This window comes from Scyliorhinus canicula, chromosome 4 (assembly GCF_902713615.1).
Source record: "Scyliorhinus canicula chromosome 4, sScyCan1.1, whole genome shotgun sequence".
Classification (NCBI taxonomy): domain Eukaryota; kingdom Metazoa; phylum Chordata; class Chondrichthyes; order Carcharhiniformes; family Scyliorhinidae; genus Scyliorhinus; species Scyliorhinus canicula.
In genome coordinates this window covers 18,438,793-18,453,734 of record NC_052149.1, presented here as the reverse complement: position 1 = coordinate 18,453,734, position 14,942 = coordinate 18,438,793, and the positions used below count along the sequence as shown (strand labels likewise).

General features: G+C 42.5%; 1 protein-coding gene across 4 annotated transcripts in view; it reads right to left on the bottom strand.

The window, feature by feature from the left end:
• Positions 1-14,942, bottom strand: part of znf326 (zinc finger protein 326) — a 45,519-nt gene that overhangs the window by 22,858 nt on the left and 7,719 nt on the right. For all 4 annotated transcript variants that reach the window (XM_038793795.1, XM_038793796.1, XM_038793797.1 and 1 more), the window contains exons 3-4: positions 8,330-8,411; positions 5,410-5,857 (exon numbers count right to left, since the gene is read on the bottom strand). In XM_038793795.1, the coding sequence (XP_038649723.1) occupies positions 5,410-5,857; positions 8,330-8,411 (530 nt within the window). The remainder of the gene's footprint in view (positions 1-5,409; positions 5,858-8,329; positions 8,412-14,942) is intronic.

Sequence of the window (14,942 nt, the reverse complement as noted above, 5' to 3'; positions counted from 1 at the left end):
GTGTCCTTCCTTGACAGCCTATGTTCCCAACTTCTGCACTTCAATTCTTGTCTGACAGCACTGTATTTACCCTTCCCCCAATTATAAACCTTGCCCTGTTGCACGCACCTATCCCTCTCCATAACTAAAGTGAAAGTCACAGAATTGTCCAAAGATGTGCGGGTTAGGTGGATTGGCCATGCTAAAGTGCCCGTAGTGTCCTAATAAAAGTAAGGTTATGGGGGGGGTTGTTGGGTTACGGGTATAGGGTGGATACGTGGGTTTGAGTAGGGTGATCATGGCTCGGCACAACATTGAGGGCCGATGGGCCTGTTCTGTGCTGTACTGTTCTATGTTCTATGTAATTGTGGTCACTACCTCCAAAAATCCTCCCCCACTAACAAATCTATCACCTGCCCTGGTTCATTACCAGGTACTAAATCCAATATGGCCTCCCCTCTGGTCGGACAATCTACATACGGTGTTAGAAAAGCTTCCTGGACACACTGCACAAACACTACCCCATCCAAACTATTTGATCTAAAGAGTTTCCACTCAATGTTTGGGAAGTTGAAGTCACCCATGACTACTACCCTGTGACGTCTGCACCTTTCCAAAATTTGTTTTGGAAAGTCTGTTTCCCAATCTGTCCTCCACATCTCTGCTGCTATTGGGGGGCCTATAGAAAACTCCCAACAAGGTGACTGCTCCTTTCCTATTTCTGACTTCAACCCATATTACCTCAGTAGGCAGATCCCCATCGAACTGTCTTTCTGCAGCTATTATACTATCTAATTAACAATGCCACCCCCCCACCTCTTTTACCATCCTCCCTAATCTTGTTGAAACATCTGTAACCAGGGACCTCCAACAACCACTATCCGTGATGGCCACCACATCGTAGTCCCAAGTACCGATCCATGCCTTAAGTTCACACACCTTATTCCTGATGCTTCTTGCATTAAAGTATACACACTTCAACCCATCTCCTTGCCTGCAAGTACTCTCCTTTGTCAGTGTTACCTTCCCCACTGCATCACTACGTGCTTTGGTGTCCTGAATATCGGCTTCCTTAGTTGCTGGACTACCGATCCGGTTCCCATTCCCCTGCCAAATTAGTTTAAACCCTCCCGAAGAGTACTAGAAAACCTCCCCCCCAGGATATTGGTGCCCCTCTGGTTCAGATGCAACCAGTCCTGCTTGTACAGGTCCCACCTTCCCCAGAATGCACTCCAATTATCCAAATACCTGAAGCCCTCCCTCCTACACCATTCCTGCAGCCACGTGTTCAACTGCACTCTCTCCCTATTCCTAGCCTCGCTATCACGTGGCACCGGCAACAAACCAGAGATGACAACTCTGTCTGTCCTGGCCTTTAACTTCCAACCTAACTCCCTAAACTTGTTTATTACCTCCACACCCTTTTTCCTACCTACGTCGGTGGTACCAATGTGCACCACGACTTCTGGCTGCTCACCCTCCCCCTTCAGGATCCTGAAGACACGATCCGAGACATCCCTGGCCCTGGCACCCGGGAGGCAAGATACCTTTCGGGAGTCTCGCTCGGGACCACAGAATCTCCTATCTATTCCCCTAACCATTGAATCTCCTATTACTATTGCTTTTCTATGCTCCCCCCTTCCCTTCTGAGCCCCAGAGCCAGACTCAGTGCCAGAGACCTGGCCGCTGGGGCCTTCCCCCGGTAGGTCACACACCCCCCCCCCCCCCCCCCCCCCCCCCCCCCAAGCAGCATCCAAAACGGTATACTTGTTTTGAAGGGGAATGGCCACGAGGGATCCCTGCACTGTCTGCCTGTTAGTTTTCTTTCCACTGACTGTAACCCAGCTACTCTTGTCCAGTACATTTGGTGTGACTACCTCCCTGTAACTCTTCTCGATAACCCCCTCTGCCTTCCGGATGATCCGAAGTTCATCCAGCTCCAGTTCCTTAACACGGTCTCTGAGGAGCTGGAGTTGGGTGCACTTCCCGCAGGTATAGTCAGCGGGGACACCAGTGGTATCCCTCACCACCCAGATCCTACAGGAGGAGCATGCAACTGCCCAAGCCTCCATCCCCTCTTACTTTACAGAATTAACTGCCCCGTGAACCAACTGGACCTCCGCCCTCCGACTCTGCTTCCAGTCAGCTGTACTCTAAACTCCTGGCTCCCTTCACGCTCTTTGATAAATATAGGAAATGAAATGTAAGGAGCACCTTACTCCCTCCTCACGTAACTCCCTCAGTCACCAAACTCTCACTGTAGCACTCAAATGCCACAAGCTCAACACTCCAGTTGCGTTGTTGCTAAGCTAAAGCTTTGAAGCTGAATATGGGCTGAAAATATAACATTTTGCAACTGTTGACCATATGGAAAATGTTTCTACAAAACACTGCACAGCTGAAATATTTGGAGAAAAAAATCCACTTTACTAAGTCAGAAATAGTGTACAGTGCAGCAAGTAATTAGGAAAGCGAATAAATGTTATCCTTTATTGTAAACGGTACTGATTACAAAAGTAGGGAGGTTATGCTTCAGCTGTCCAGGACCACATCTGGGACACTGAACAGTATTGTCCCCCTTATTAAGGGGAAATGCAAATGCATTCAAAACAGTCCAGAGATGTTTCACGAGACAATAGAAATGGGCGGGTTGTCTATGTGGTAAGATTGGACAGATCAGATTTGTACCGCTAGAGTTTTGAAGAGTAAGAGACAAATTGATCGATTACTGATTAGCAAGTCTGCAGACGACACAAAGGTTGGTGGAATTGCAGATAGCAATGAGGACTGTCAGAGGACAGAGATTTAGAGACATGGGCAGCGAGATGGCAGATGGTGTTTAATCCGGACAAATGTGAGGTAATGCATTTTGGAAGGTCTAATGCAGGTAGGTACAGTAAATGGTAGTACCCTCAAGAGTATTGACAGTCAGAGAGATGTAGGAGTACACGTCCACAGGTCACTGAAAGGGGCAACACAGGTGGAGAAGGTAGTCAAGAAGGCATATGGCATCCTTGCCTTCATTGGCCGGGGCATTGAGTACAAGAATTGGCAATTCAAGTATAGAACCTTAGTTAGGCCACACATGGAGTATAGTGTTCAATTCTGGTCACCACACTACCAGAAGGATGTGGAGGCTTTAGAGAGGGTGCAAAAGAGATTTACCAGGAGGTTGCCCTGTTATGGAGGACATTAGCTATGAGGAGCGGTTGAATAAACACAGTTTTTTCTCACTGGAACGACGGAGGTTGAGGGGTAACCCGATAGGTGTACAAAATTATGAGGGGCATAGACAGAGTGGATAATCAGAGGCTTTTTCCCAAGATAGTGGGGTCAATTACTAGGGGGCATAGGTTTAAGGTGCGAGGGGCAAAGTTCAGAGGAGATGTAAGAGGCAAGTATTTTTGCACAGAGGGCAGTGGGTGCCTGGAACTCGCTGCCAGAGGAGGTGGTGGGAGCAGGGACGACAGTGACATTTAAGGGACATCTTGACAAATACATGAATAGGATGGGAATAGAGGGATACGGACCCAGGAAGTGTAGAAGATTTTAGTTTAGACGGGCAGCATGGTCGGCACAGGCTTGGAGGGCCGAAGGGCCTGTTCCTGTGCTGTACTTTTCGCTGTTCTTTGAAATCTTTCAAGATCCTGAGGGGTATTTATTGACAGGGTGGATGCGGAGGACGTTTCTTCTTGTTAGGCATCTAGAATTAGGGGCCACTTTTTAAAACCCAGGGGTTTCTGTTTAAGACAGAGATCAGAAGTTTTTTCTCTGACAGCTGAGTGTCTCTGGAACTCTCTTCCTCATAAGGAAGTGGAATATTTAAATATTTTTAAGGCAGTGCTAGATCGATTCTTGATTAACAAGGGGGTGAAAGGCTATCGGGAGTAGGCAGGAATGTGGGGTTGAAGTTAGAATCAGATTAGCCATGAATGGCAGAGCAGGTTCAAGGAGCTGATTGGCGACTCCTAATTCATATCCTCGTAATGATGCATAACGTACTAGCTGACTTAGATGTAAATGATTGGAGTATAGCTAGAATTGGTGGACGTTCATAGCTCTGCAAAACGTTTGTCTAAACTAGAAAGCCCATTGACTCAGATTTTTGGGTGAGATGTAACTATGATACTGGCAGATAGCAGTACAATATACAGCAGTTACAAAGCATAGTTTAAGACATCCAGTGATAGAAAACGGGAACAGTATGAATGACCTATCATTTTGCCCACTAATTTTATTCATTGTGTATAGTATTAGAAAATATCCTGCAGCATTACACTAAAATCTTAGTATCTAAACAATGTAGAACCCTTCCCAAAAATCACATACGTGCATAGTTTAGATTTAGCGTGCACTCATTTAGATGCAAATCTCTTGCATCAAATAGGAACTGCTAAAATTAATCATCAATAACCATTTACAAGCCCAAACTGTTCATATTGTTAAAACGCACAAGTCAAACAGACTTTCAAGGCACGTTGTGCACACATCTCCGCGAAATCTAAACATAAATAAGCAGTTAACTGTCTCGGTACTGACTTTTCTGCTTTCGCCCAATCGTAAGTTACCAGAAATGGGACATTGGTCATCCTGATAGTCACCATATCATAAATCACACAGTTGTGTTTTCATGCACACAATGAGCACAGAATAACTTTTCCTTTAATAAGAGTTTAGTTAAGCAGTGGGTTGGAGCACAGCTCCAGCAATCCTGCTTCGGGATTCAGATCAGAGGGTAAAGAAAAAAAGATGGAGCTGGCCACACCAGATGGCCTAATCTGATTCAAGGTCATCCCAAGCAAATCAGGCCTGGTGGGAAAACTAAAATGGCACTGTTTTTTTTAAAGTGCTCTCAGGCTTTTAACAAGTCTTAAGAATTGTGCTGAATCCAGCACAATTTCCATATCTACCTGACCATGGTGGATGGATGAAACAACCAAAACAACCACAAGGTCCACCTGCAACCAAGCCTTCCACTTCTCCTACGAGAATGCTGGTGAATTGGCAGAGTTATCACTTAGACTGCCTCACATATGAAAGCTGGTGCAGCAACATTTTTCAGACTTTAATAGTGAAGTTCGGAGGAAATTTTACTACAACCCAATTCTCTAAGAATATGTTTTATTTTCAATTACCAAAAATCCGCATAGTGGAGATTATATTCCAAAATTTGAGGGATTTCAGTAAGGGAAATGGTATTTATGATAATAGCAACTCAAAAACAGTCCAAAATTAAAACCTACAATTAACAATAGTTTCAATTCACTTTTAAAACAATGCATTAATTGAACTATTAATCAACTGTATTAGCTCATGTGAGTAATTTATTTTCCCTCACTAGCAAAATAGAGCTAGTGACCAGAAAAGTTAATTTTGTACCCTTTATAAAAAGGTGGCAAGGGAATAGAATCTCAAAGATTCTGTACTTACTTCTCTGCCTCGACCTCTGCCTCCTCCTTGTCCTCCCAGAATCGAAAGGGATCCGCCTCCATACTCGTTGCCAGTATAAGCAAGCATTCCCCTCCCCCGAGAGCCTACAGATGAAGGCTTCGAAAGGAGTGAAGAAAAGCTGCTGTAGGAAGAGTAACTTCCTCTTCCTGTTCCTGTTTCCGTATCAGCCCACACCCTAGGCATTGAACTTGAATGTGTGTAGGTGTCATCCCAGTTAGACCTGCCATTATCATATAACCGGCTCTGGCTTCTACCTTCATAAGGGTCAAGGTATTGATCACCGAAATTCCTGTAGGAGCTCTCGGATCGATCAGGATAGCTATCCCCAAAGCGACTTCGTCCTGGTTCATGTAAATCGTAGCCAGATCTATACAGATCACGGCCATCCAGAGCAGACCTGGAGTCATGCGACTCATAAGGTCCAAACCTGGAAAAATTGCACAGTAAGGAAACCGGTAAAGTTACCAGTGACATACAATAAAAACCAGAACAAAACACTGTTTACCTGCTAAAAAGGGTTCAAATATTCATTCCCTTTTTTGTAGGTATATATTCTTGTTGACGTATATATATATATATAAATTATATACAGCATTAGTTAAAATATTAAATGTGCTATGAAAATAAGTTTTCAAACTCAAAAGGTAGCATTTTACCTTGATTTAAGACTTACAATTAAAAAGACAGTCCATGATTTAGAATTGTTCTTCCTGCATTAAATAGAAGCCTTTTTTGTATTGAAACCATTAGTCAATACTGCAGTCAGTATTAAATGTTGACCATTTAATATAAGTTGCAACTTTCCTTTTTTTGAAATAAATGAGCGTGAAAACTTATTTACAGTAATAAAGTTAACGCATTTCAGTAAAATGATAAAACCTACCTACAATATGAAAACATTTTCAGTTAGCAAGAATCATAAGCAGCTAACCTTTAGAATATTGTCTGAATTATTTATACAAAATTATGCAAACATTTCATTAATAAAACTTTTATTTTAAGAAAAAAAATCACATTCTTTGAACAAGTATCCAGAGCATTTTTCTTTCTATGCAAAAGTAATGTTAATCCATTTAGTTTTCATATCTGTAGCAATTTAGCATGGGAGATTCAAACAGCTTCGCCTTTGAACAGGGTTATGATTGGTATAGTTTTTGTAGTATCTGAAATCATCAGTACATTTATATGCTGTGGATTTGTTGATATTTCTTTCGGGAGTTAAAAGCTGGACATTCCAGCTCTGTGATATCATCTGCACCTCAGTGCAGAAACAGCATATTCTGATTATCCATTGGTTGATCCAATCTCGAGGGGCTTTTTTTAATTAATTCATGGGATGTGGCTGGGCCAGCATTTATTGCCCATCCTAAATTGCCCTTGAGAAACAACCTGAATTACCACTTGAAGTATTTTTCTGAACTATGAGAATTAACATTAAAAATAAAGCTTATAAATCCTTTCACATATAAGCAAACAGAATGAGGAGCCAGATCCTACATAAAACTGCAAATACTACCGGCTATTGTAGCCAATTTTGGAATTGGGATCTGAAATTCAAAGAGTTTAAGTAGGAACACAGTGAAATATAAGGGTGTGGTGGGGTGCATCAAGCTCTTTCAAGTCAAAATGCAATGCACAGATCAGCCTAACAATATCCCAAGACAGCAAGCCTCAATTCCAGCTTTGGAAGAGTCTCGTGTAATATTTCTATTTTTACCCTTTCTCACTCTTCCTTTCATTCATTCATGGGATTGAGGCATCGACAGCAAGGTCAGCAATAATTGCCCAACCCCAGAAGTGAGATGGTAGTGCCTTCTTGAAACACTGCTGTGCTGAGAGATAGAGGTCCTTGTCACAACAAAGGAAGGGCAATATGGTTCCAAGTAATCACAGTGTGCAACTTGGAAGGGGGATATGAAGTAGTGTTATATTTTCAGGATAGTAATGCAGTGTGGCTTCGTGCCCACTGGCAACACAATTAAAGACAAGCAAACAAGCTTTGACTTGAAACATAAATGACCATTATGGAAAGAATTCCATTGTCTCCTCTGTCCGAGTTACATTTGAAGATGTTTCCAACAGCCCAATGCTTAGGCATTTGAAATTGCTGTCTTCATTAAGGATCAAACAAATTCCATGTGAGAAGTACTTTCAGGTGATCCTTTCAATTTCTCACTGATAAAAACTTTAGTACGTTTTTGCACTCGTTCGGTGAGAAATAGGGGTGTTGGGGAATGGAAAGCTTTTGCACGTTTCGGATAAATATATTAGTGATATTTCAATTTATTCTAAATAATCTACAACCACAACAGAAGTATTTGCCCCATTTTAAGTAACTCTGCTTAACATATCATCTGACCCTATGGTTACCAAAGAATAATCCTTCTAAAAATAACCAACTAAGCCCAGAAAGCAAATAGTATTTCTCTGAATTTGTTGAGAACTTTTACCTTGCTTGGAGACTACACAATCTGGAGACTTTACAATCATCCACCCCTTTAATTTCAGTAGTGCTGGCTTTGGTGACCCAATGACCAGCTTCTCCTGGAGCTTAATCTTAAAAACTAAACTCTCTAAACCCAATAGGACAGTGAAATAATGAAATCACTCCTATTCCTTTTGCCAGGATAATTTCAGAAAGTCTAATTAGCAGCTTCTGCTGGAATAAATCGATCACTGCAATAGAAAACAAGCCAACACAATTTGCCTTAGAAATGAAATAATTGTGCCCTATTATGAATTTTTAAAAGACAATTTGCCTGGTTAACTTGACCTTATCTGAGCTCCAGCATTTGAAATTTGTAATTAGTTTAATACATTTTCCTTAGCAATGAATTAAAAATCTGCAGCATGACTCTAAAGATATACAATAATAGGTGACCAAGATTGCTTCGCCTACCTCTCACTCCTACTAGGATAAGATTCCAGGAAAGACCTGGAGTTCCCATAAGAGCTACGCTCATAGTCACCACTCATCATACCTTTAATTGAAAGAAAAAACAAAGTTAAACTTTTCAGTTGAGCGCTCATTAAAATGAATATTTACATTTAACAGTTAACTAATGAAATATTTAACAAACCAATCACTTGCAGCATTCAAAAATAAATGGCTCAGTTGGGCATCAAGGCAAAAGGGAGACGAAAATTATCAAAATGCAAGTAAAAGCTGACTGGAAGACCTAAATTGGATTAGCGAACGCTTCTCGGTTTCTTTGTATTAATGCATGCCACTTAAATCGCCATCGTGTTCACTGTGGATATAGAACCGTATATGACCATACAGATATGTAGCTCCAGGTTCAACATTTGTTCTCTACTGAATTGGCTGATCTCAGACGTAGGTGAGGGATGAGTTAACTAACATACAATACACTCTTTGGACTCCATTGTGAAGAACAGGCAAGTAACAACATGAATCATGCTTGCCACTGGCACCTGTCTCCCGTCTCTGCTATCATACCAATACCAATCTCCTGTCCATAGTAGTAGCTTTCTACACTCTCCAGTTCCTGCTCAAGGCAACTGCTGTAAACTAACAGATAAGCCCTATCTTGCAAAACTGTGTTTTCTTACACATGTAGGTATTCAAAATGCTAACTGCCCAAGTGAAACCAGCAAGATTATCATACGCATGCAACCAACCATTTATTAGAATAAATATTTTACAAACTTTCCTGACAGAAGCCTACTTGAAGACAGACATTGGGAAGACTCCATTCTCATTGGCCTAACAGAGCAATGGGTTTCTCAATGAACTGATCACATGTTAATCGACTGCTATTTAGCACAACAATGTGGAAATGCTTACACAAATATTAAAAATGGGTATGGTCAACACTTGGGCAGCACGTTACACAAGATCATGGGGCGTGACTGCTTTCCCATCAGTTTGCCCATGATTTACTCAACAGACCATGTTAGCAAAACGCATATCCCATTATGAATAGGATAGAGTATATTTACCATGTTATCAGCATTACACACAAAGCCAATTATTCTGCGTAATAGCGGATGAAAGGTCAATGACCTGAAATGTTAACTGTTTCTCTGTCTGACCTGCTGATTATCTCCACCACTTTGTTTTCATCATCAGATTTCCAGCATCCAATTGCGCCATTGCCCGTCTCTACGCCAGGTGAGCCAATTGTAGTCACAGTTCAAATTTCCTATTCATATTTTAGGCCACATATGTGCTGTCCCCCGCCACTTTTCACCAATCATGCCCATTTTTCCCTTGATAAATGCATTTCTAGAGTCAAGCTTATTGCAACTGAAATGTAAGACTTGACATTAATATTCTCCATGGTGAATATTTTTCAAAACCTGCAAAACCCTGAAGTAATAAGAACTAGACCTTTAGTTTTATCAAAAATTCATCCGCTCAAGCAGTCACAAATAATTGTACTCAACAGACTTAATCACAAATTACTGCTTAAGCTATTCATTTCAGGAAATTAATTTGCTGCTAAGGAGGGAGCCTGGGATTTACATCCTCCAATTGAAAAACATATAATGATTAAGGCAGAGACTCCTGTAGTCAAAAAATATGGAATCAATGCTTCAGGACAAACTTCAAAGTTTCACATCTTCACAGGATATGATAATCATGAGGAATCCCAGGGAGATTTCAAGATATTAAATTCATTTTTCAGCTGTCTAAGAGATGTGCCCAAACTTCTGAGTTGATACTTGATTGTGCCTTACATCTAGATTGCATTTTTCACCTTCCCATAATTTATATTTTGCTTGCAAATCTGTCAGCGGTGAGAAATTCTGCGTGCCAGGTTTACAGCATCCCTAACAAAAATAAGCAAATGCCAAGCTTTCACAAGACTTAACACCGATATTAACAGTTGTGCAAAACTTGCAGCAGAATTAGAAGCATGTCAATTTTTGTAATCTTTCAGTTTGCCTTTCACAACTTTCCCTAAATGCATTGGTAATGAAACTTATTCTCTGAATGATGCACACAAACTCAAACGTTCACATCAGGTTTTGCAATGGAACCTTGAACACAAATCAAATTTTGTGTTGCCTTAACTAATTTTGTAAACTGCAAGAAAAAAAACATAGAACATTACAGCGCAGTACGGGCCCTTCGGCCCTCGATGTCGCGCCGACCCATGAAACCATCTGAAGCCTATCTGACCTACACTATTCCATTTTCATCCACATGTCTATCCAGTGACCACTTAAATGCCCTTAAATTTGGCGAGTCTACTACTGTTGCAGGCAGGGCGTTCCACACCCCTACCACTCTCCGAGTAAAGAAACTGTCTCTGACATCTGTCCTATATCTACCACCCCTCAATTTAAAGCTATGTCCCCTCGTGTTGGTCATCACCATCCGAGGAAAAAGATCTCACTGTCCACTCTATCTAACCCTCTGACGATCTTATATGTCTCTATTAAGTCACCTCTCAGCATTCTCCTCTCTAACGAAAACAACCTCAAGTCCCTGAGCCTTTCCTCGTAAGACCTTCCCTCCATACCAGGCAACATCCTAGTAAATCTTCTCTGAACCCTTTCCAAAGCTTCCACATCCTTCCTATAATGTGGTGACCAGAACTACACGCAGTACTCTAGGTGCGGCCGCACCAGAGTTTTGTACAGCTGCAGCATGACCTTGTGGCTCTGAAACTCAATCCTCCGACTGATAAAGGATTGCACACCATATGCCTTCTTAACAGCCCTATTAACCTGGGTGGCAACTTTCAGGGATTTATGTACCTGGATGCCGAGATCTCTCTGTTCATCTACACTACCAAGAATCTTGCCATTAGCCCAGTACTCTGCATTCCTGTTACTCCTTCCAAAAAGTGAACCACCTCACACTTTTCCGCATTAAACTCCATCTGCCACCTCTCAGCCCAGCTCTGCAGCTTATCTATGTCCCTCTGTAACCTATAACATCCTTCAGCACTACCACAACTCCACCGACCTTCGTGTCATCTGCAAATTTACTAACACATCCTTCTACACCCTCTTCCAGGTCATTTATAAAAATGACCAACAGCAGTGGCCCCAAAACAGATCCTTGCGGTACACCACTAGTAACTGAACTCCAGGATGAACATTTTCCATCAACCACCACCCTCTGTCTTCTTTTAGCTAGCCAATTACTGATCCAAACCGCTAAATCACCTTCAATCCCATACTTCCGTATTTTCTGCAATAGCCTACCGTGGGGAACCTTATCAAACGTCTTACTGAAATCCATATACACCACATCAACCGCTTTACCTTCATCCACCTGTTTGGTCACCTTCTCAAAAAACTCAATAAGGTTTGTGAGGCATGACCTACACTTCACAAAACCGTGTTGAGTATCGCTAATCAACTTGTTCTTTTCAAGGTGATTATAAACCCTATCTCTTATAACCTTTTCCAGCATTTTACCCACAACCGAAGTAAGGCTCACAGGTTTATAATTACCAGGGTTGTCTCTACTCCCCTTCTTGAACAAGGGGACAACATTTGCTATCCTCCAGTCTTCCGGCACTATTCCTGTCGACAAAGACGACATAAAGATCAAGGACAAAGGCTCGGCAATCTCCTCCCTGGTTTCCCAGAGAATCCTAGGATAAATCCCATCTGGCCCAGGGGACTTATCTATTTTTACACTTTCCAAAATTGCTAACACCTCCTCGTGAACCTCAATCCCATCTAGCCTGGTCGACTGTACCGGAGTATTCTCCTCGATAACATTGTCTTTCTCCAGTGTAAACACTGACGAAAAATATCCATTTAACGCTTCCCCTATCTCCTCTGATTCCACACACAACTTTCCACTACTATCCTTGATTGGCCCTAATCTTACTCTAGTCATTCTTTTGTTCCTGATATACCTATAGAAAGCCTTAGGGTTTTCCTTGATCCTATCCGCCAATGACTTTTCGTGTCCTCTCCTCGCTCTTCTTAACTCTCCCTTTAGGTCCTTCCTGGCTAACTTGTAACTCTCAAGTGCCCTAACTGAGCCGTCATGTCTCATCCTAACATAAGCCTTCTTCTTCCTCTTGACAAGTGCTTCAACTTCCTTAGAAAACCACGGTTCCCTTGCTCGACAAATTCCTCCCTGCCTGACAGGTACATACTTATCAAGGACACGCAGTAGTTGTTCCTTGAAAAAGCTCCACATTTCGATTGTACCCATCCCCTGCAGTTTCCTTCCCCATCCTATACATCTTAAATCTTGCCGAATAGCATCATAATTGCCTTTTCCCCAGCTATAATTCTTGCCTTGCAGTATATACCTATCCCTGCCCATCGCTAAAATAAACATAACCGAATTGTGATCACCATCACAAAAGTGCTCACCTTCATCTAAATCTAACACTTGGCCGGGTTCATTACCCAGTACCAAATCCAATGTGGCATTGCCCCTTGTTGGCCTATCTACATACAGTGTCAGAAAACCTTCCTGCACAAAAACTGACCCATCTACAGTACTCGAACTATAGTATTTCCAGTCAATATTTGGAAAGTTAAAGTCCCCCATAACAACTACCCTGTTACTCTCGTTCCTGTCGAGAATCATCTTTGCTATCCTTTCCTCTACATCTCTGGAACTATTCGGAGGCCTATAGACAACTCCCAACAGGGTGACCTCTCCTCTACTGTTCCTAACCTCGGCCCATACTACCTCAGTAGACGAGTCCTCAAACGTCCTTTCTGCCGCCATAATACTTTCCTTGATTAACAATGCCACACCCCCCCTCTTTTACCATCTTCTCTGTTCTTACAGAAACATCTAAATCCTGGAACCTGCAACAACCATTCCTGTACCTACTCTACCCATGTCTCCGAAATCGCCACAACATCGAGATCCCAGGTACCAACCCAAGCTCACCCACCTTATTCCGGATGCTCCTAGCGTTGAAGTAGACACACTTCAAACCAGCATCTTGCTTGCCGGTGCCCTCTTTTGAACTTTTTAACCCTATCCCTGACCTCACTACACTCAACATCCTGTACACTGGGACTACAATTTAGGTTCCCATCCCCCTGCTGAATTAGTTTAAACCCCCCCCGAAGAGCACTAGCAAATCTCCCCCCCAGGATATTGGTACCCCTCTGGTTCAGGCGAAGACCATCCTGTTTGTAGAGGTCCCATCTACCCCAGAATGAGCCCTAATTATCCAGGAAACCAAAACCCTCCCTCCTGCACCATCCCTGTAGCCACGTGTTCAACTCCTCTCTCTCCTTATTTCTCACTTCGCTAGCACGTGGCACGGGTAACAACCCAGAGATAACAACTCTGTTTGTTCTAGCTCTCAGCTTTCATCCTAGCTCCCTGAATTTCTGTGCCAAATCCCCATCTCTCTTCCTACCTATGTCGTTGGTACCTATGTGGACCACGACTTGGGGCTGCTCCCCCTCCCCCTTAAGGATCCCAAAAACACGATCAGAGACATCACGAACCCTGGCACCTGGGAGGCAACACACCAACCGTGAGTCTTTCGTTCCCACAGAACCTCCTGTCTGTTCCTCTAACTATGGAGTCCCCAATGACAAGTGCTCTGTTCCTCTTCTCCCTTCCCTTCTGAGCAACAGGGACAGACTCTGTGCCAGAGACCTGTGCCCCATTGCTTACCCCTGGTAAGTGTCTCTCCCCCCCCCCCCCCCCAACAGTATCCAAAACGGTATACTTGTTATTGAGGGGAACGACCACAGGGGATCCCTGCACTGCCTGCCGGTTCCCTCTCGTTCCCCTGACGGTAACCCATCTACCTTCTTCTTTTACCTGAGGTGTGACTACCTCCCTATAACTCCTTAACCCCCTCCGCCTCCCGAATGATCCGAAACACTTCAGACTTTAACATCCAACGCAGTACAGAAATCATGCTACAGGGTTCAACTTTTGATTGATTTCATCATCACTAACTGTACTGTCAATCTCATTTGCAGATTTTCCACTGAAATGTATTAATCGGATACTTACCGATATTGTATTAGCAGTGCCAACTTTACAACTGCATGGTGGGCAAACTGCTAATACATCTTGATCCCTGTAGTATATTTAAAAATTTAGCACAGAGAGTGAAAATTGTTTGACAAGATGTATGTAACTACTAACATCACGAATAATGGTGTTAAATGGTTTGCTTTATAAGCTAAGGGACCCAATTCCAAGTAGGAATTCTGATTTGTCAGTGACTAGGGTTGTTTCTAAATGCTCAGGTTTGTAGCATGAAGATTTCTTGCAAATATATGAAGGACCAGCAGGCAAAAGCGTGTCTTAATATGCAAAAGATCACTTCCATACAGACACAGCATATCTACTGAAAGATGCTAAATTTATTAGGGACAAGGAAAATTACCCAATACTTCCATTTCACCTAGGAATACACAGTAGAAATATAATTTCTACCAGCCTCCCCGGACAGGCGCCGGAATGTGGCGACTGGGGGCTTTTCACAGTAACTTCATTGAAGCCTACTCGTGACAATAAGCGATTTTCATTTCAATTTAGACATTATGTAGGGCTTTTAATAGTGTCCAGTCAAGACTGC